Source organism: Colletotrichum acutatum, assembly GCF_030867785.1.
Source record: "Colletotrichum acutatum strain CBS 112980 chromosome Unknown BDZ83scaffold_160, whole genome shotgun sequence".
In the NCBI taxonomy this organism is placed as follows: Eukaryota; Fungi; Ascomycota; class Sordariomycetes; order Glomerellales; family Glomerellaceae; genus Colletotrichum; species Colletotrichum acutatum.
In genome coordinates, this window is record NW_026849154.1 from 21,559 (window position 1) to 42,147 (window position 20,589).

The following is a 20,589-nucleotide window of genomic DNA, read 5'->3' on the forward strand; positions in this document are numbered from 1 at the left end:
ATTAATATTAATTAATAATTAAATTATATATATATTTTTATTTTAGATTAATTAAAATAGATCTATATATAAACTTTAAAAATAGAAATAGTTAAGGACTAGCCTATATTATAAAACGTTAAAGATATTAGAAGATTTTTAAAATTCGTTAACTTTTATTAATAGTTTTTTTAAAAACTATATTAATATTATTAAACTTTTTAATAATTTAATATAAAAGAATAACCTATTTATTTAAGATCTTAAATATAAAAAAGTATTTATTAAAGTTAAAAATATAGTTATTTCCGAATTAGTTATTATAATCCTGGACCCCTAAAAACTTTTTAAAATTAAAACTAATACTTTAGATTTTATTATAAAAGTAGTATTAAAATAATAAAATAAATAAAAAAACTTTATTTATATCACTTTTATTTTAAAGTATTTTATAAAATAGAATTAAATTAGTAAATCTATAATAAAGAATAAATAATAATTATTAAAGTATTTTAAAAATAAAGACTATAATTATTTAAAACTAAATATAAAATTATAGTCTATATAAACTATAAAACCTTTATAAACTTTATAATAAATAAAAAATCTAAATAAATAATAAGTTAAATAGAACGAGTTTTTATTGAAATATAATTTTTAAATTATTTATTAAAAGGGTTTAAAAAATAGTAAAATAAATATTTTTAATAAAAGACCTAACTATAAAGTCGCTATTTTTAAAAAAAATATAAGTTATTTTTAAATAAAAAAAATATAGTAGTTTTATATTAATTATAAAGCTTTTTATAATAGCTAAAAGGATTAATATTAATTTAATTAAAAAAATAACCTTTAAGTTTATTATAAAAATTTATAGTATATTTATATACGGTTATTAAAAAGTTATTAAAATATAAAAACGGATTCGGTATTATTATAATAAATCCTCTATATATACTAAAATTATAAAAGTAATTAAAGACTATATAACCTATAAAAAAAACTAAAAATAGCCTATATAAGCCCTATAGCGAGCTATAATTATTATTATTATTATTAAAAGTATATAGTAGTTTTCTTTTTAGCTTTATAAATATAAAAGATCGACTTTAACGGGATTTTAACGGGATTAGGCTTTTAAAAGAAATTATATAATATAATATACTTTTTAACTATATAATACGTATAATATACTCTAAATACGTACTTAATTTAATATAGTAATTTTTATATAAAAACCGCTATATAATTTAGGATAAGTAAGCTACTTTATTTATTATATAGTAATAGCGGTTAAAAAGGTTAATTATAAAGGTCGGCTATAGAAATCGGTTATAAAAGTTAGAGGCGGCCCTTAATTATAAAGGTTTTAAATTTTAATAGCGACATAAAGGTTTTTAAAAAAAGGGTTAAAAGGGTTAATATCTAGCTACTCTTTATATTAAAGCTTATAAAAATTCTATTTATTTTTATTACTTTTTATATTATTTATAAACTTCTCTCTATTTAAATTAAATAAATTACTAAATAAACTTATTAAATAAACTTATTAATATATAAATTACTAACTAAGTAATTAATTAAATAGTTAATTAGAACTAGCTAAGAGTCCGGCTAATTAAATTATATTAATAAAAACTTAATAATACCCTTTAATAAATTTATTCCCCTCGGACTAGGCCCCTTTTTTAATTAACTTAATATTATAACTATTATAATTAACGTAAATATATTTAAAAAATAATAAAGTACTTTTTAATAATATAGAATTTAGCTAAGTAACGGTATAAATATTATAAATAGCCGGGCTAATATTAATATTAAAATTTAGTATATTAATATTAATTTAATTATAATAATTAAAATAGGTAGGTTAAAAATATATAAAGTTAAAATAATAAACCGGCGCTTAAAACGGCTCTTATAAACCCCCCCGGGTAACGATAATATTTATATAAAAAAAGAGATTATATTAAACTTAGTTATTTATATAGGTTAGTACTAAGAGGTTTTATATATATTAAAATAAATAAAGCTTACCCTCTAAATAGCTAAAATAATATAATAAAAGGTCGGGAGCTATTATAATTAATAATTAGGTTTAGAGCGTAATATACTTAGTTTTCTTTAATACGTAATATATAATACGGCCCCGGCGGATTACTCTATTAAAAGGATTATTAAAAATATGTTAATTAATTTTATAGGACTTTATTATTAAATTATTAAAATTTAAAGAACTATTAATAAATATATAATACGATAATATTTTAGTTATAGTCGACCGATTTATTAAATTCGCCTATTTTATACTTTATAAAAAAGCTAGTAATATAGAGGAGTTAGTATATACGTTTTTTAAAATTATTATTATTAGTTATAATTATTATAGCTAGCTAGTTATAGTAAGTATATTAATAGAAGTTAAGGCTACGAAAGCTAAATAAATAGTATTATAATTATAAATAGCTTTTTTAAAGCTATATTTATAGGTTGTAAAATAAATAAAGCTTTAATAATTAATTATAGTTTTATTAAAAGGGGTTTTTAAAAAAAATAAGTAAAAGCGATTATAAAACCTAATATTAAGTTAATTATTAAAGAAGCTATAGGAAGTCTATTTTTAAACTTAGTTTAAGTTTATACTATATATAAATCTCGTTTTTAAATATATCTTTTATAATATCTCTATTTATTATTATTTAATTATTTATTAAATAGTTATCCGTTCTATATATTTATAATTATTTATTCTATTTATTTATAAACGTCCGTTCTTTATTTTATTATATAATCGTAGTTACGTAATTTATTTATAGTTCTTTTATTTTAAGAGCAGTCGTTTTAAATCTATTACTTTTATATATATAGTATAGTAGCCGCTATAAGTTTTATAGGGCAGGCCCTAGCCTTATTATATATATTAAGTTATAATAATAATATACCTAAAAAAATAGTATTTAATAGAGGCTCTCTATTTATTTCAAAGTTTTAAAAATTTATAATTTCGTAATTTAATATAAATTATAAACTATTAACCTCTTTCTATCTATAAACCGATAGTTAAATAAAAAGAATTAACTAGATTTTTAAAATATACCTTTATTATTATATAAATTATAATTAAAATAACTAAGTAGTATTATTATTAATAGCCTAAATTATATATAAAAAATATAGTTAGCGAAAGTATAAAAGAATTTTTATTTTATTTTAATTATAGATTTTAATTAATAATATATAGAGAAGTATAAAAAAGACTATAAGCTATAAAAGTAATAGTAAATATAATAAAACTTAGAGAACTTTAAAAAAAAGTAAAACAAGAGACGGCTTGCCTGCCTTCGGAAATGGCGGTCCTGACATGCCATTTTCGGCACCTGCCACATCGGGTAATTCTCGGCCACGCCATCCCTCGCCGTTTTTGCCAGCCCATAAATGAGCGCTTGCCCCGCCCAACGCGCCAAAGTACCTCGGAGTTTCTTTTGTATCCTTTCCTTCTCACAGCACTTGTTTGCGCCACTTCGCTATTTCACCGGCCTCAGCCACATCCCCGGTCTCTACGATGTTCACGCATCGTCAACATCCATTCAACTCTCGCTCGCGATTATCAACCGTACGAGAGACCATGGCTTTACCATACATTGGCTTAACCCAGTGCTTGGATGGCAAAGGTATCTGTGTCTAGTTACCTGCACTCGTACCGCCTATGTACAGCGCGCCTTGCACAGCACGTTCCGATGTTCTCTTGCTGGAATTGTATTGCTAACTTCCTCAGTTGATTGCCGTTTGTAGTAATCTCTTCACCGCCGTCTGCTGCCTTGCACCTTGCCGATCTCGATTACAGTCGATGTCGAGATTGTCTGACTGTGCGATGGAACGCCTCGCAACCCCGTTGCCGATTCTCGAGGGCTACCTTACCGTTCGCCTCGCATTCTGCCTCGCCTTCCCGTTCCTCTCGCCTCATTCTCGACCCAAACTTACCCTTGAGAGTAATGCAAGGACGCGAGGGGGCTATGGGATAAGGCACAGGATCACACCACTGGTCACTAATGGCTCGACGCACTACTCCCAAGTTTCCGCAATTACTTCGTTGCGGCCGCAAGCCGCAGGTGACTCGCCGCGTTCCTCACACCCAAAATTACCGCTTCTGGTAATTTGACAGCTCAGCGGGGTCCATAAGATGCTGCGAGTGTTCGGCGTGTTATGCCAGGCATCACAACGAGCGCCCGCGGGAGTACCCCTGGCGGTCCATCCTCGGGCGAAAGAACGCAGAGCGTGACCGAGAAATTGCCGTCTTTGGCGATTTTCTGGCCTCCAACCTTGGTCAACAGTCGAGCATTGCCGAAAAGGGCGAGAGACACCGCACATCGCGGAGATTGGCGTCTGGCCGGGCTACCAGTCAAGTCATGACGGGCTCTATCTCACTGGGAGTCTGATAGGAGAAACTATTGCTTACGCTGATAGAATTTCCCTGTTGGGTAATTCACGTCTCAACGGCAGCCTGGATGTTCGGCATACATACACCTGGGCATAATGCTCCCGCCGATGACGCCCTCGTATGTACGAGGAAAGTATGCCAGCCAAGACATGTACGCACTGCGACTACGCCGGTGGACACTCACCTAACTATCACACCCTTGAGATGGCCTGCTACTCAGGGGCTCGGCGCCCCTGAGCTGGGATATGGCTCGCGAGAAAGTTTCTTACCGAGACCCCGAGAGTCAGCTCCTACTAGCTTCTCGAAATCTCTGCCAGAGTACAGCAATTCGGGGTCGCCGCAAACAGTGGCGGAGCTGGCCATGGCACTGCAATCTACCAACGGACGGGATCATTTTCCGCTTAGAGTCTCTGAAGATGAGAAGCGAGGGCTCATCGCCGAGATTACCCCATAGACAGTCTTTCATACCATGGGCAGAATGCCGATCCTTGAACCTGGATGTCCGTACGTTGGAGTCGAGAAAAAGGTACGGCTAGACCTCACCAAGGCGTACCCAATAGCTGCTGGGCGGCTTCCGGAGTCAACAAGATTGCTCGAAGAGGTGAATTTTCCTTCGGCGGTGCTGACCATTTTGGTGTTCCTGGTTCGCCTTCGACAAAATGTTGCGATCATCAATCACGTCGCATATACGAGACGGAAGGTATCGGAAGGCTGAGCACAGCTCGGCGCGCCAGCATGACATTCCCAAGATGATCGACATCTCCGCCACCAGTCCTAACCCATCCTAACAGCTTGAACACATCATGCGTCTAAGGTAGCATCCTGACGGATCGTGCGGTTGATCCTGCACAATCAAGGGGCCACCTTCAGGAGAGAGAGCAGATGACCTCTTCCCCTAGCCAGGGGGCCAGACTTTATGCCGGCTGAAAGGCTGGGCAGGCTCGGTGGAAGGTCAGTCTTAGCTGGACAGGCCTCAGCCGGTGCAACTACAAGTCCGAGATTTGGTGCAGACGGCTGGTTTTCCTCCGTCCGACAACTACGATTCACGGCGCCAGAAGCGGTCCTGGCGGGTGAGATAGCCCCAGCCTTCTTCAACATGGTGACGTGGCTTACGGGCTTGGCCAGGGCTTCAGAGCTGCAGGTTACTGCGTCAATGGCCATGATAAGCTCGGCAGTTGTTTTGTCACGACTATTCTGAAAGGAGAAGAACGCCGCCAGCGCTTCAGGGGCATCTCCGAGGTTCAGAGTGAAGAGTACGCGCCATCAGGGGTTCACATGCCAGAGGCGTTGCCATGAAGCGATTTGACTGCCAGCGAAAGGTTCTTTTCCATTTCCACTGCGAATGTGGAAGCTGCAAGCTCCTCCATAGTTTGGGGAGGTGGTGGCGTGAACCGAGCGTTGTGTTGAGCGACTGGGTCGTTCGCCTGGAAAACAACCTATATAAACCTAGCTCCCAACGATTACGACAGCGGTCTAATTTCATACTCCTCAGACTCAACCAAATTGTTCTCTTTCGCCGACATGGCTCAACCTCACTTCAAAAGGACGCATGACGTGCAGTCCTATGCCAAGTTCTATCAAGAAAGTGAGCGTAGACAGATGGAGCGTGAAGAAAAGAAACGTCAACGCAAGCGCGAGGAACAGCGAAAGCAACAGCAAACATCAATACTCAAACCATCGGCACTGGCAACGTCACTCGAGCGAGATCCTAGAGCCTCAATTGTGACAGAGAATCAGACCTCAAGCCATACTTCTAGTACGCTCGCATCATATCCTTTGAGGCATTGACTTACAATAAGCAGATGGTCCTCCCGATTTTCCTCTCAGTATCGACGAACCGGACTCCAATCTCACTGGGGCTCTCGCGACAGCCGAGTCATACGATGGCCCTACTATGGGCGATCTCGCACATACGACGCGGCCTTTTGCCTCGATCCTCGAGATCGATGGTTTTATAGCGGAAACCGCCAAATACACCACCCCTGATGGAATCAAGTCTTCGGAACACTGGTCGCCTTGTGCCTCTGTTCTTCCTCAGCTTCCCACAGGATTGACCTCACAGCAAGTCACAGTGGCCGCTGCACAAAACAAGCAGCCTCTGGTTCCCAGTCCAGTTAGATCTTCAACCGGACAACTCCGCCTAGCAGGTTGTGTTCCAAATGACGTGAACGAATGTGAGTGATTAGGAACAATACGCAAGATGACATCCTAAACTGACAGGAATTCTTAAAGGCATTACCCAAGACAAGGCGACGAGCGAAAACGGCGACACCTGCGAAAACATTGAGGATGACGGCTCAGTTAACGACGACAACGGGAGCTCTGATGATGACGACACCGATCGCGAGAGCTTTCTTCCGGACGGAGCCTTTCGGGAACCTCAATTTATAGATCGACACCGGCCGAGGACCTTCTCAACAAGCAAGTCGGCGCCGCCCGACCCCGCGAAGAGCCCACTATACGCACGAAGTTCTGTTTCCAATTTCTCCATCGATGATGTCGCCGTTTCACTGGAAATAGCGGAAGAATGTCAACCAGACATTTTTGCGCTTCCTACCCCATCCTCAGATCACCCCTTCGTCTCACAGCAAGGTGGTGACGTCATCATCAGTCAGAGAAAACGAGGTCACGAGGCATGCGAAGAAGGACATGAGAGCGACGACCTTTGCCTTCCTAAGCGAAAGAGATCACGAAATCCCAATGAGACGACTGCAACAAATGCTCTTTCTGTGAGGACTTTGCGCGCACTACCTTCTCGAGTCTTGGCAGAGAAGCCAGGCAGGAGGGGCGTTCCAGCCCAGTGCGAAAGACATATTCGGCGCTCCTTAAGATCAAAGCCACGGTCTCACGCCTCTGGCGCCGTGAGTTGTCAAGATGCCCAGCCTCACCTTGACGGGCTTCCCTCACTGGACGTGGATAATGCGTCAAATAGAGGGAAGCGGACGAGAACACGGCGGGGGCGATCGCAAACTACACCCCAGGTGACTTCGCCGCGTTCGTCTCATTCCAACCATTCTTCAGGAAAGCCTAATCCTCAAAAGAATGGACGAGATTGCCTCCCTCCTGCCGCCACCACAGTAAATTCGTCCTCAGCCACATGTCACACCTGTGGCTTTTCTGCAGAGCATTTGCTGCAGATAAGCGACACCGTCGAGGCTCTCACTCGAAGTGGTGCTGAGCTGTCTGGCAATGCAAGGGAATCAGACATTCTTCGGCTGTTTCTCGGGTTCGTCAGAGATCATGCTACGCAGAGGCTTCCACGTAAGGCAACAATCACTGGAAACTGCGATGCCTATAATGGGAACAATCAAGAACAGATACGGGAAGCAACTGTGGGGCTACCAAACTCCGAGACAGTCAAAGATGACGAAAGCTCAGATGGCAACTCTGAAGACAGCGACGTAGTAGCAGGGACATCGCTTTTTCTTCTTCTTTATATGTGTATACCGCGGTTACTTATAATACACACATAATGAAGACGCGGTTTTGCTTATTACTCAAATCCCAGGATTTCTGATTATAGGCAGATGTTTTTTCCTCGAAATACTAATATTGGACGGTTGCTCTGAAACGGCTCACTAGATGAAGTGTATATAAGGTGTTTTTGCGAACCCCTTTGCGTGATAAGGACATGACACCATGTCTGAAAGAAATGCCCGGAGGACTATCTGGTTTTGTAGATCTCGTCAGAGACCATGGCTCAGGAAAAGGCCTTACCTCAGACGCCTGCTAGTTTGGGATTCAATCTGGGCAGCGACGAGGGTTCATACCTCTGTTTCGTAAGTTGAAAGGTGGCACGGCCGATTGCAATGATCGAAACTACCCGGTTACATGGGAAAGCCCCAAATGTGTCAGAGAAGCTGCCTAGTCAGAAGTTGTCCGCCGAGCTTTCCTTTTTGTGCGATCCCCCTTCTCAGATGGTTTCTCCTTGTCCCTGACCGAGTGCGGTTGCAAGTTTGAGAAGTGAGGTTTGCTGCCCAAGGTTACTTTCAAATCCTCAAGGCTGGCTGCGATCTGTGTGGCATGGATTCTAGAATCGATTCCGGGCTCGAGCATCCGGAAAACGGTAGATTCCAGCATATCGGTCCGATCTAATTTGGCCCTAGCGCGAGCGACATTATCGAGCCAGCCTAGCAAGCGCTCACGAGCTTCCCCATGTCGATTTGTCACGTTACGGATGAGCCAACCTCTTGTTGTCTTCTCCGGAAGAGTAATACTTCCCAGCACATAGAGCATTGTGACACCCAAGGCCCACACGTCGCCTGGGGCCCCTCGTGTCCGTTGCACAATAAGATCAGGCGGGACATACCAAGGGGTACCACCGGGCAGCTCCTTCTCATCGATCGTCGTAGCTAGTCCGAAATCGAGAAGAACAGCGCCGCGCTCAGGCGAATAGGCGATATTAGCTGGTTTGATGTCATTGTGGATGACCCGTTGGTCCGCAAGATAGGCGAAGGCGGATGACGTGCCCTGGAGTATTCTTTGAGCGTCGCTTGTCTTGAAAGGCGAACTAAACCCGCGGTGGAGGGGCGGGGGAAGCTGCTCGACAAGCATGGCAAAGACGCGGCCGTCGAAGGCCTTCAGGGAGATTATGTTTGGCTAATGGCCGTTAGCAGAGGTCGAACATACCGAACGTTTTCGGGGCGCAAAAACATACGTGATGTAGCTTTTCCAGGAACGACTTTTCTCGTTTCCAGATCGATGCGCATTTTATCAGGTCTTCGGCCGTCTTGCCTTTGTACCTGATCACCTTCGCCACAACCTTTTCCGATAATGCCGAGTGGCGGCCAGTGAAGAGACTGGCAGACAGCGTATCAGCGATTCGCTCAAGCCGATGAAATCTGTAGGTGGTCTGATTGCCGCATCGAGAAATCCCGCCGGCCTCTCTGTCCAGGGGCAGATAACTGACCTCGTCGTCCTTGACCTGCTTAGAACGGACGACGGCAACTCCTCCATCCGAGAGGTCTAGAAGTGGTGTACCGCCCGCTCGAGCAATCTTCCGCGAGGTTGGAATGGCGGGACCGAGGCCTTTAGCAACTTCGGTAACGGCGGCGTCAGTTGATTTGTGTGGTAAGTCCGTGGAAGTGGCAAGAACAACTTCTGCCACGGCCCTCTCCCGTCTTCGTCGCTTTGCACCATGTTGCTCCTCGCCGGAGGCAAGGCGCTTGGCGGTAGCTGAATAGCTAGGCAGGCCTTCAAGTAAAGTGATGGTGAATTGCCTCCGCTGCATCAAGAAGTCGACGAGATGTTGCTCAGTCGTGAGGTTTTTGACCTCCGCCGAAATTCTCCACATACCGGGCTTGATCACCTCGGTCTGGTCATACGATAGGCGCCGGCGGCTCGTTGGAGAGCATAAGCTGGTGAGATAGAAATCTACACACGATTTGTTGACCAGAACGCAGCTGTCGTCGGCAGGATCGTAGTAAACACTGCATCGAACTTGTAAAGGTATGGACCGCGTAGGTCTCGGGTCGCAGGGAGGGTCGTTGAGAGGAACACACAGAGTGAAGTTCACGTCGTGCGTGCGCTGTATCACACCGACCATGTTCCACCCGCCAACTTTGTGCGGCAAAGGAATCATAGCAGAGTCAGTGTTGCGCGGTTGGCGGCAGCAGGCAAAAATAAGACGAGCATCAGGCAACGAGGCGAGGGATGCGTTGGAAAAGGCCTCGATGATTTCGGTGAGCTCAAGACTGCCAGGAGTTGGTAATGTTGTTGCACTCGTTGCCGTGCAGGTCTCACTCTGCTCAGCCAATTGGCTGTTCTCTCGGTATTCTGCCTTGATCTGGTCTATGCGCCGCTGCAGATCAGCAGAGTCGCTAAAAGTCTGAGTTGATTCGCTATTGAGAGAACTCATCCTGATAATGAAGGCGAGCAGGTGAGGCAGTTTAGCTTTGGGGAGTCCTTTAAAACTCTGGTACAGGCCAAGGTAGGGTGTTATAAGTAGTCCTCGAGGCCTTGTGAGGGAAATGCCCGGCAAGGTACCTGCGCACCTGCATTGGACCAGAGACAGGGAGCGACAGTTTAGCGCCTGCGCCCAAGAAGAGCGCGCGCTCGCTTATCGGACGGGTCGCAATTACTGCCAAGGCTGGCTGATGACTGGATCATGTCATCCCTCGTGCACAAGAAATCCCCAATCTTAACAATAACACCTTCTCCAACGCCCAACCTCCAAGCTGGCCATCCATCTTGTCGCAGAGTCCTTTCTCGCCACACATTCACTTTCCACGTCAATACACGCATCGAACTTTTCACATTACCAGCTACTTCATCCACCCGCCCGTACATTTGACGAACACGACCGCCCGACCGGCAATTCGACCGCGGTCAACACCCAAGACAGAATCACGCAATGCCCGCTTTCCAGCCGCCGAAAATGACATACGAGAAGAACAAGGCCTGGAGACGAATAGCTAAGCCGGACTTTCACAATCCAAAAATGATATGGGGTGACTACTGGCGGCGGTTCAATACTATCGCAGTCCCGCTCCTCGATGAGGACGCCTATTTCGCCGACGTTATGGCTGCTGCAAAACACGCTGAGAATCGTGGACACCTCGAGGAACTTCTCGCTGCGAAGCACGAAGAGCGCCGCCGAGATCTCGACAGTTTCGTACGCGACATCGCCCTTTCATCCATCAATTTCCGACAGCACTTCTCGTCTACAAGTACCCGCGATGCGGCACTCAAAATTGGCCAAACTGGCAGTATGGATAGCTTCATACAGTTTGTGTGTGGTGTTATTTTCGGTTGGAGTAGGGCCGAGGATAAGCAGCTGATCCACGTCACCACTGCCGGCGTTACTAGCACGATTGGAAACAGACCCGATGCCCGACGCGATGGCGATGCGCGAGATGATGTTTTCGAGGATGGAGGCGATCCATGGGAATACGAGAACACATTCCCCCCCGAGTTATGCTCCTCACCTGGCTCGGACGAACAAGTGGACGAACCATGGAGTCATCCTTCGCTGAGAGCAACGGTTTGTCACGATACGGACGAGATAACTTCGGAGCACCAATCTCAGCCATCATCATCAATAGGTGCGCATGTAAAATCAGTCACGTTAGCTGAGGCAATAGAAGAAAAAGGGGAGGGCTCCGCGAAACGGTCGCATAAATCGACAAGCACATCACCAAAATCGCAAACAACCCCCAGATTGTCATTCGGCCTACACCCCACGTCGCCGCGGCCGACGGACAGTTTGTCCGCCGTTGCCGCCACACCATTGTCGAAAAATTCTCGGTCAACCACAAGCCCCTATCCTGTACAGACCACGTCGTCTTGCACGTCACATTCCTCACCGGAGCTCTCTTATGTCGAAGTAGCGGACGAATCCAGCCCTCCGACAAGGGCAAGCATGCCTACTGAATCGGGAGATACAAAGCAGGCGGGTCGATACACGCCAAGCGGAAGCGGGGCTATAGGGCGTTGCTCAACCAGGAAGCGATCATTTGTTCACGAGAGTGATGAGGAGACTGTGGACGAGGAATGTCATCGCCGGAAGCGAAGGGTAACAACTAGACATTCTCCTGTTAGATTATCACCCCCTGTCTTTCCGGCCGGGTTGAATGCTAGGACTGGCGAGTGAGGTATGAAGAGATAGGTGGGCTTGCGTGATGGCATCAGTTTGGCTTTGTGAAGATAGTGAACAAGTATTGCCTACTTCGTGGTTTATGTGGGGCATGATAGCTGAATAGTCACGCATGGAGAGTCGCTACGTATCGCCGACCTTCCAATGTAACTAACCAACTAGGTTGCGGACAGGAAAGATGACCAAGCCACAGCCTAATGGCCATCACGGCATCTATAACGGTTATTGCCGACACGGCGACCGTTCGCTCAGCTGCTTTGATCTACATCTCAGAGGCAATCACCTGAGTGAATTCATTCTCCTGGACTTAGATGCTCAACGCCGAGGGAAGAAGTACCGCACTGCTCGACTATGATTCGATGGCGAGGGTGCGGTGGGGCAAACCTTGTTTTGCGGCTGTCATCACGCTGCGGACCGAATCCGGACGCTGCGCGGTGGGGACCGGAGAGGCAGAAGCCAGGACTTAAGAGCTCAGTAATCTGGAGCATCCCATTGGATGTTGAATAGCTCCATTTTGTGAAGCTCTGAGGTACCCGCATTTTACCCATCATCCCCGCCCTCCGCAACCCGACTGCAGCACAGTCAAAACCTCCACCAGTTAGTCGCTGATGATGATGGCCCCAACTATTGGCTGAGTTGAAAAGCCTCGATTCAAGTCAAGAGGTTTGGAAAGGCTGAAAATGGCTGTATGTACGCTTCGCCTGACAGTGCCGGACGGCGATCTCAGTGCCATCTTGAGCTTGCGCCGGGCTTCTGCTACGATCATTTTGGACCTGTCGAAGAATCAGGCGGTGAATGCCTTTTTTCTAGTACGTGATGCCAGGATAAATTACTTCATAGTCTGATAAGCTAATCATGTGGAGCTAGAGTGTCATTGAAACAAATGTTGGCCTTCTTGGTTGGGTAGCATCTCTTGCATTCGAAATGGTTTATCAGCGCAACCAGTGTGTGCTTAGCCGAGCGCCAGAAATGGCTCCATATTTGACTCCCACCTTATACATCGAAGGGTTTGAGACGAATTGATGACCGTCGTTTCAGTTATTTGTACCGATCAGTATATTGCATTGAACAACCCCTCACCCCCGGCCCTCATTGATCTACGGCAGCTGTTTGACGACGATGCAACGGTCATCAAGAGTATCATGGTGGGTGCCAGCACTGTTGATGGTGGTGAACTGTGCACTGTTTTGATCTTCTGAGCCGATGCTGAGTGTCGATCCAGAAGCTGGACTGGATTTATCTGCATAGGGCAATTGGTATTGATCTGAAACGCAACTTTGCTGGCCGGGTCCTGGTTCGAAAGGAGAGATAACGCTGCTGCGATATGGGAAGCAGATTCCACTGTGGTTTTCTGCTTCAGGTGCATAACCCATATTATTTTGTTCTGGCATGCTGAGAGAGTCATTGGTGTAGTAGGGATCCGGCTGGACAGTCTCTGTATTCCACTCGAAGGGCGGTCTTGTGAATATTTGGGACAGCACGGGGGCTAAAGTTGGATCGTCTGGCTGGAAAATGACGATCAAATCGTCCTCCGAGATATCGATGTTGATTGAACAAGTCATGGGCGAGCCGTGGCCAGCGATGAGAGTTTGAGTAGCTGTGCCTACCGCCCGGCCTGATGGGCCCATCCGCACGGCCACCTCACCGGGAAAACGAGAGAAGGAGGCAGTTGCTATTAACCCGTACCCTTCTGGAGATGGGATCCAATCCAGCTGAGCAAAGGGTTGCCATGGAGATGTGAACTTCACTCGTCTGCTGAATGTCAGGTTTATCCTCAAAGTCGGAGCTTACGATGGCATTCTTACAATTTGAAATGATCGGTGTTCAACCTCCAAACGTAGTTACATACGGAATAGGCAGAAAAGCGAATGATTTCCGCTCGGATACTGGTCATTTCGTGTTGCATAATACAGGTAGCAACATGGCCTGTTCCACCGAATGTTCCGTCATGTTTAATGAATAGAATTTGCTGTTCATTGCCCTCCGTTGTCAGCAAAGCTCCGTCAGGCTGTATCACTGCCACTCGGACACTTCTGTAGAGATGAATGGAGTGCGCCTCCATGCTGATGCGTTAAGATGAAGACAACGAGTAGGCTCCAGCCGATTTGTTGTTGGTTGAACCTCCGCCAATAACATTGGAGCACAACATTATCGATGCAGACGCCATCGGAAAAGCTTCCTATTCTTATACAGTGAACTTCTGGTGTTGGCGGTAGAGTATGTAGCTTAATTCACCTAAGTCTAGGTTCGATTGTATTAATGATTGCCGAGAATCACCCCTCATGGCCAAGACGAGCAGAGTCCCTGACGCAGGCTGAAAGCATACAACTATGCATGCATTCATCTATTCTTCGGTCAATCATTTCACCCTCTTGTTCATCATTCCCTCTCAGGGATGGGTAAGATCAGATACTTTTACCTCGCATCCGTCGGAATGAAACATCACCCTAAAATTTGGCTGTGGCGTGCATATGATCTATCAGCAAGCCGCTGCTAAGCACCTTCATAGCAAGATTCGCGTGAGACTCACGAATAGTTTTTGGTCAGAGCTAAATATTGAAGTATGAGCGATCGATATCTAGTTTCCTTCGACTCTTTTATTGTGTTCTAATGATACTGTAGGTCGTAAGTCTCTTGTATGGTTTCTCTATCCTTGGCGACGACTTCTGCTGATTATGCGTTGCGCCTTGTATTGATAATCGAGTTTCCTCTAACAGCTACAGATCGGCCAGGCCAATGGAATCGCGGCCTCGGCAAAGATAATGACATTTCTAGGAAAGTCATCTTACTCCATCCGCTCATATTGAAATTATGAGCCAAAGAGTATGCCATTGATCATCCGTAACCAGTTATGCGACCACCCGCAGCTGGTTCAATAAAGCAGCTGCAATGCTATAAACGGCTTCTAGTCAACAATAGGGTCAGGTCTAGATACAATGAGTAACGTGAAGGAAAGGAAAGAAAGATCGCGCTGTGCTGCGTGGCGTGTTGTCGTAACAAAAGAGGTCGCGGCGAAGCCATGATTCGTGTTGCCTTTAACAACACCCTGGCAGGCGAAGGGAAAGCATGGGATGAATAGATGAATGAGACACGAGTGGATGTAAGATGAATGAATAGATGCAGTATGTGGCGCCATGCATGTGCCCGGCCAAGCCCCAAGACCAGCAGGGTGTACGTCGCTTCTGGTGTGATCCAGGTGCCAGAAGGTATGTTGTCAGCCGATCAACGAATTAGGGCCTTCGGCGGTCTCAGGGATAGAACTCCAATTCGTGAATTCGATTTGATCTGGCTTATCTCTAGCGAACTGGATTTGGGCTGATGGAAGCCAAGAGCGGCCTTTCCCCTCAAATATTCATTCATGTCCGCCCATCCATTCACACTCAATCTTTATTCATTCCTTCATCTATCATTCACTAGTAGCCGTTTTAGGGCCCGTATCATGGCTAGACATATCAACAATCTTGCAACTTTTCTGGACGAGTTTGCGCACGGACTATCCGATGACGACTTGAGCAAGAGACTGACGCGTACAGCCATCTTACTTCGTAACCCACCATACCATTCAACCGCTGCTCAACCTACGAGAAGTCGACACAAATCAGCTCAGAAGTGCCTCTCCACTATACGACGGGAGCTCGGCGACCCAACTTACTACCTATGTTTGTTTGCGTCCTCTATAACAGCACTCTGCACCGAGCGACGGGAGTTGAGTGAAGCTTTGGCAGAATGGCCTGGAAAACACGACATCTCTTCGGCTTTTACGGAAAAAGCCCAGGCGGTCGTTGAGAAGCATCTCGCGAAAGAGCGATCTCAAAAAATCCCCGATCACACATTCCCTCAGAAACGCCGTCAGTCCATAACCCATCCGAGTACACAACAGCTCGTAAACGATCATGGGAGTAGGCATAAAAGAGCCAGATTAGATGGAGACTACAAAGACTTAATGTTCGCTGGAAGGATGGTCACGCAATCCCAGCAAGGCGAAGATCAAGGTAATGCTCCTCATTTTCGCGAGGAATGCCTCGACGACAACGCGTTCGACGAGAGTCACCAACTTCGCTTGGGTGCACGAATTGAGGAAAGTTGGCGTCATCAAAATGTTTCGATTCAACATAAGAGTGCTTCTACTCGACTGGCCACTGAAAAGTATCGGCAGCTTCAAGGACACAAGGTTGGTGCAGCTGCAGCCACTGGCCGCGAAGTTGACATCAGTCATCAAGCCAGCGGCGACACTGGAGCCAGGAGTCGAGACGGTGAGGCAGAACGCAGCAGAAGTGGCGAAAGCGATGATAGCGAGGTCAGCGACGAAAGCTTTGAAAGTGATAACGAAGGAAGATTCCCCCTTCTAGCTCCTGTCAGATCTGCTGAACCAGCACGAACTCAAGAAGGTATGGCACTACAAAAGACCTTTAGCTAGCGGTTCTAATATACCTGGTCCAGTTCGGCTCGATGGCAAAGTGTATGGGTTGACTGCGATGGAAGGCATCCGTCTACTTTCAGACCACATGTTTTCAGGCGAAGGCACGTTGACTATCCCTGTGCATGAAGGAACGTCCTCATTCATCACGTTCAGGATTTCAGGAAAGGCTGCTTGGAGATTGACAAAGAGTAAGAAACAACTCATGTAGAAGTATCCTCGATTACCTTTACCTCGGCTATCTTACATGACCCGTAACAAACGTACTTCAGCCCAATCTGCCACGGTATTATGACAGAATACCCTTCATAGTCGCCACTACCTACCATGGCGACCTGATCGTCATTGGAGTCGTGAATGTAAACAGCTTTTTGTTCTCCGGGTTCGATATGCATGTTGACTAGCAGAGCAACGGTATCCGCACTTGGTTCGCGCATGTCCAGGTCCCGCAACTCCGGCCATTCCTCGGGGCCAGAACACCTTTTCCCAGTCTTCAAGCCAGTCAGCGATTGTCATTCTGCTCTCCAAAGCGTGCCCTACAGCTTTCTGACACCTTTTAACAAGCTGTCTGATCGAGGAAGTCCTCATGCGAATTTTATTCATTCCATCGATCGTCAAGGAGATGTCGTGGTTTTGTCGCAGGTCTTACGTTTCTCGCGTCCAGTCTTGCGTTGGATGGTGATAGAGGCCAGAAGGGGGACCTCGAAAGACTATTTCAAAGAAAGCAGTTAGATAGAGTATGAAAGCACATGTCAAGAACTCTCCTCCGAAACTCAAGAGAGCGCGCAAGCTTACCCAGGTTTTTCTCGAAAGCAGGTAGTATGGTTGGGTTTACTCACCCCGCGTTGACACCTGATCATTCCCAAAACCTGAAGGTTTTATGACGGATATACATAGGCCCGAGGCACTACCCCTCCATCTTTTCCCACATGTATTTATCCATCTATTCATTCTGACAGTTACGCCTTGATGCCTTTTCAGGCATCTATGCATCCATCTATCTACCCACGAATGCATTTATGTATTCATACATGCATTCGTCCTTCTTTTCCACAGCTCATTCCTTCGCCTACTCGTGCATAGTGGAGCTCGTTTCTCCCCACTCAAAATCTAGCACGGCATTTTGCGCTCCATTCGCAACTACGCAGATGTTTGAAGCATCTAGAGTGTCCATTTTCGCGCGCTTCCATGAATTAAGGCCCTCACTTCTCCGAACCTTCGACGGAAACTTCGAAAACTCAACAAGGTCCGACCGCTTTCATCATTCATCCATTCATCCATTCATCCATCCGTTGTTTGATAAGTTCGCAGGGAGGTGGTATGAACGTACCGCTCTAGAGATATGTAGTTGCATGAGGCGTCACATACGAGGTCCAGACCAAACCCCCTGCCCCTCTCGGATAGAGCTGAATTAGACACAGTGAATGCTCGAACGCGTGAGCATAGACAGGCATGTCAATGGTGAGAATGGGCCAATGTTGCGTCGACCAGGACGGCGGCCATAGCATCGTCGATACACATACTCCTCACGCGCCCAAGATAAGCGACGAATGAACAAGCTGTGGATGCCGATTGTGCTTCCCAGGGGTAAAAATCAACGACCAGGCGAACACAAGTCACGGTCGTGCCAGCTCTTCTCCGATAGCAGAGAATTAGCATGACGCCTCCACAACATGCTGTGGCCAGACCCAACGGCAGCACGCTGCATCGAGTCTTATGATTAGGCTTGCAGCTGCTTCGTGGTGAGGCGTGTCATGTGTTCTCAAGGCAGAGCTCAAAATATAAAAGACCGGCCGTTTGCCCAGTTCGGCTGGTGAACGCCCGTACAACAGTACTCTCCGAATCACAACTCTATACACAGCTCTTGTTTTTGCTATACTACTGTACAGAATCGGTCAATAAGTTGATACCGAACTATCATTACCCTTGGTTCATTGATCAATACCCACATTTCATTCGACACTTCTCAAATCGACACTTCTCAAATCGACACTTCTCAAATCGACACTATGCATCACTCGAGTGCTACTCAGGTCTCCGTAGTGGACATCTTCTTCCCTGGCTTCACCGGCGCCATGGCGGCGCTGAACCAACTTCTCAACGGCACCCTGGACAGCTTTGCCATGACGTTGTGCGTCTGCGGAATATTCATTGTTGGTGGCAGATTCATTTGCAATAGCGTGGGAGGCTTCGTAGATGCTTACTTAAGTTGGTGGCCCTTCCTTTCCAATGCTTCAGCACAATATTAATGTCCGACAGCATGTAGAACCGACGTTCACGATCCTGACGAAGGATACGATATGCTCGAATGCTGGGTCTCTTCCCAAGACTTTGCCAAAAACGCTCGTTCATCCCTTGTCAGCGTCGACAGCAGGCGAGGACGGACCATGTTCCGTCCAGACTACGACACTACGACCAAGAAGCCCCTTCGATTTACCCCGTGGAGAGAGCGATTGTATTTTTGGTACAAAGGGCATTTGCTCTTTCTGCAATGCACACAAAACGAGGTGGCGTTATTTCCTCGCAAGACAATGACTGTTTCTTGTGTTGGTGGTTCCTCGCAAATTCTGCGAGATCTCATGGGTGAATGCCGCCTTGAATACCTGAAAATCTCACAAGACAAAACTTCAATATTCGAACATCATAATAATGGCTGGAAAAGAACCATGACCCGAGAAATCAGGCCAATCAAAACCGTCATTATGAAGGAAGAGTTCAAGCAAACGCTCCTGGACGACATTCGCGCCTTTCTCGACCCCAATTCTCGTGCTTGGTACGCCAGTCGCGGGCTGCCATACCGAAGAGGTTACCTGCTGTACGGTCGCCCGGGGACTGGAAAGTCGAGCTTTAGTATGTCTGTTGCCGGCTGCTTCGGTCTCGATATTTATGTCGTTAGTCTTGCCGACATCAACGATATGCGGCTAAGTGCCTTATTCGCCGACCTTCCCCAGCGCTGCGTCGTTCTGCTCGAGGATGTTGACGCAGTCGGCACTACACGAGCTCGAGATGCTGATAACGATGAATCCGATCTGGGCTCAGACGCATCACGTGGCTCAACAAAGTCTCATGGATCTCTTTCATTGTCTGGATTACTTAATGTCCTTGATGGCGTGGCTTCGCAGGACGGTCGTGTCCTTATTATGACAACGAACCACATTGAGCACTTGGACGACGCTCTGATACGACCTGGCCGCGTCGACAAGAAAATCGAGTTCGGACTCGCCGATGCTGAGGTGATTCGGAAGCTGTTCTGCACTGTTTTCGAGTACTCGGAAAAGGAGTTGCCTGATGCAGAGACCCGAGACAAGAATAACGTAGGTGTGCAGCAGCTGGCAGTCAAGTTTGCGAGTGTCGTGCCGGAGTTGCAATTCAGCCCCGCTGACATCCTGTCGTTTCTTCTTGCAAACAGAGGCTCGCCATCGAGTGTCTTGGCCGATGCGGAAGGATGGTTGGTTAAAATCAGAAAGGCTGGAACACTGAGGCGGTGTGATTCTTGGGGCCAAAGTGATTGACCGTGGAATAACTAGTTTGGGAGATCCATAACATTTCATAGCTCTAGAATGACTGGAATTGCAAGCCTCCCTTTCCATTGCAAGAAGAGCCGCCAGTGATGGTGACATATGAACGAGCAGATACAATAGACGCACTAAAACACGCCCAAAGCGCAAACTAAAGAGTTGTCTCGAGAATCACGTCATGAACCGACCGTCTATGCCAAGGAATATTGGCCGGCAGCAAAGAAGCAGTCGCATTAGCTGCCAGCGTACGGTATGGTTGAGGTGGATATTCTTGATTTACCACGACGAGGCCGAGGAGTCGTGCCTGGATGCTAAGCCTAAATTGTGCGAGGTCTTAACGGCGTAGAAAATACAAAAACGTGGCCTCGACAGCTCCGTAGCGGCAAGTGAATCGCTAAGGCACCTATCTTTCAGAGGACTTTTCCTCAGTTACACCCTCTCCCCTTGAGCAAGACCGATCGGCTGGTACTCCGTAGGCCGAGCTTCTGAGAAAGGCACTCGACATAGCACCCCAGCTTTCACTACGTACAAACCTAGTAGTATTCAAAGAAAGAAAGCAAGCACCAAGATCAAGAATTGCGCAGTTGTGCTCCGTAGGCAAATTCAAGTGCTGCCTAGAGCAGACGAGCTTGTGAGGTCA

The 20,589-nt window shown here is 45.7% G+C and overlaps 8 protein-coding genes across 8 annotated transcripts; 5 read left to right on the forward strand and 3 right to left on the reverse strand.

Moving 5' to 3' along the window:
* Window positions 1–4,031: 4,031 nt before the first annotated feature.
* BDZ83DRAFT_656853 (uncharacterized protein) lies at window positions 4,032–4,874 on the forward strand (the record flags this gene model as incomplete). The annotated part of the gene is made up of 3 exons (XM_060510909.1): window positions 4,032–4,132; window positions 4,193–4,380; window positions 4,447–4,874. The coding sequence occupies 3 exons, from the start codon at window positions 4,032–4,034 to the stop codon at window positions 4,872–4,874; spliced, it is 717 nt and encodes a 238-aa protein (XP_060359055.1).
* An 888-nt stretch (window positions 4,875–5,762) lies between these two features.
* On the forward strand, window positions 5,763–8,234 carry BDZ83DRAFT_118245 (uncharacterized protein). The gene is made up of 3 exons (XM_060501136.1): window positions 5,763–6,176; window positions 6,223–6,594; window positions 6,653–8,234. The coding sequence occupies exons 1-3, from the start codon at window positions 5,942–5,944 to the stop codon at window positions 7,891–7,893; spliced, it is 1,848 nt and encodes a 615-aa protein (XP_060359056.1). The 5' UTR covers window positions 5,763–5,941; the 3' UTR covers window positions 7,894–8,234.
* A 50-nt stretch (window positions 8,235–8,284) lies between these two features.
* On the reverse strand, window positions 8,285–10,277 carry BDZ83DRAFT_590847 (kinase-like domain-containing protein; the record flags this gene model as incomplete). Its single annotated transcript, XM_060506371.1, has 2 exons — window positions 8,285–9,019; window positions 9,078–10,277. The coding sequence occupies 2 exons, from the start codon at window positions 10,275–10,277 to the stop codon at window positions 8,285–8,287; spliced, it is 1,935 nt and encodes a 644-aa protein (XP_060359057.1).
* A 107-nt stretch (window positions 10,278–10,384) lies between these two features.
* On the forward strand, window positions 10,385–12,246 carry BDZ83DRAFT_639655 (uncharacterized protein). Its single transcript, XM_060509444.1, has one exon. The coding sequence runs from the start codon at window positions 10,773–10,775 to the stop codon at window positions 12,009–12,011; it is 1,239 nt and encodes a 412-aa protein (XP_060359058.1). The 5' UTR covers window positions 10,385–10,772; the 3' UTR covers window positions 12,012–12,246.
* Window positions 12,247–12,838: 592 nt separating this feature from the next.
* On the reverse strand, window positions 12,839–14,568 carry BDZ83DRAFT_118367 (uncharacterized protein). Its single transcript, XM_060501137.1, has 4 exons — window positions 14,545–14,568; window positions 14,428–14,472; window positions 13,820–14,358; window positions 12,839–13,766 (listed from the first exon to the last, which is right to left on the reverse strand). Exons 3-4 carry the CDS (start codon window positions 14,074–14,076, stop codon window positions 13,112–13,114), a joined length of 912 nt encoding a protein of 303 aa, XP_060359059.1. The 5' UTR covers window positions 14,077–14,358; window positions 14,428–14,472; window positions 14,545–14,568; the 3' UTR covers window positions 12,839–13,111.
* A 706-nt stretch (window positions 14,569–15,274) lies between these two features.
* Window positions 15,275–16,632, forward strand: BDZ83DRAFT_639667 (uncharacterized protein). The gene has a single exon (XM_060509445.1). The coding sequence runs from the start codon at window positions 15,373–15,375 to the stop codon at window positions 16,429–16,431; it is 1,059 nt and encodes a 352-aa protein (XP_060359060.1). The 5' UTR covers window positions 15,275–15,372; the 3' UTR covers window positions 16,432–16,632.
* On the reverse strand, window positions 16,633–17,388 carry BDZ83DRAFT_639669 (uncharacterized protein; the record flags this gene model as incomplete). Its single annotated transcript, XM_060509446.1, has 2 exons — window positions 16,972–17,388; window positions 16,633–16,922 (listed from the first exon to the last, which is right to left on the reverse strand). The coding sequence occupies exons 1-2, from the start codon at window positions 17,032–17,034 to the stop codon at window positions 16,635–16,637; spliced, it is 351 nt and encodes a 116-aa protein (XP_060359061.1). The 5' UTR covers window positions 17,035–17,388.
* A 1,343-nt stretch (window positions 17,389–18,731) lies between these two features.
* On the forward strand, window positions 18,732–19,943 carry BDZ83DRAFT_590884 (mitochondrial chaperone bcs1; the record flags this gene model as incomplete). The annotated part of the gene is made up of 1 exon (XM_060506376.1): window positions 18,732–19,943. The coding sequence occupies one exon, from the start codon at window positions 18,732–18,734 to the stop codon at window positions 19,941–19,943; it is 1,212 nt and encodes a 403-aa protein (XP_060359062.1).
* Between the last annotated feature and the right edge of the window lie 646 nt (window positions 19,944–20,589).

Bases quoted from the DNA above. Each gene is read 5' to 3' on its own strand.
- BDZ83DRAFT_118245 (XM_060501136.1), top strand. From the start codon at position 5,942: ATGGCTCAACCTCACTTCAAAAGGACGCATGACGTGCAGTCCTATGCC. The intron at 6,177-6,222 runs GTACGCTCGCAT...TACAATAAGCAG, and splicing joins GACCTCAAGCCATACTTCTA to ATGGTCCTCCCGATTTTCCT. The intron at 6,595-6,652 runs GTGAGTGATTAG...GAATTCTTAAAG, and splicing joins TCCAAATGACGTGAACGAAT to GCATTACCCAAGACAAGGCG.
- BDZ83DRAFT_639655 (XM_060509444.1), top strand. From the start codon at position 10,773: ATGCCCGCTTTCCAGCCGCCGAAAATGACATACGAGAAGAACAAGGCC.
- BDZ83DRAFT_118367 (XM_060501137.1), bottom strand. From the start codon at position 14,076: ATGGAGGCGCACTCCATTCATCTCTACAGAAGTGTCCGAGTGGCAGTG. The intron at 13,767-13,819 runs GTAAGAATGCCA...GACATTCAGCAG, and splicing joins AACACCGATCATTTCAAATT to ACGAGTGAAGTTCACATCTC.
- BDZ83DRAFT_639667 (XM_060509445.1), top strand. From the start codon at position 15,373: ATGTCCGCCCATCCATTCACACTCAATCTTTATTCATTCCTTCATCTA.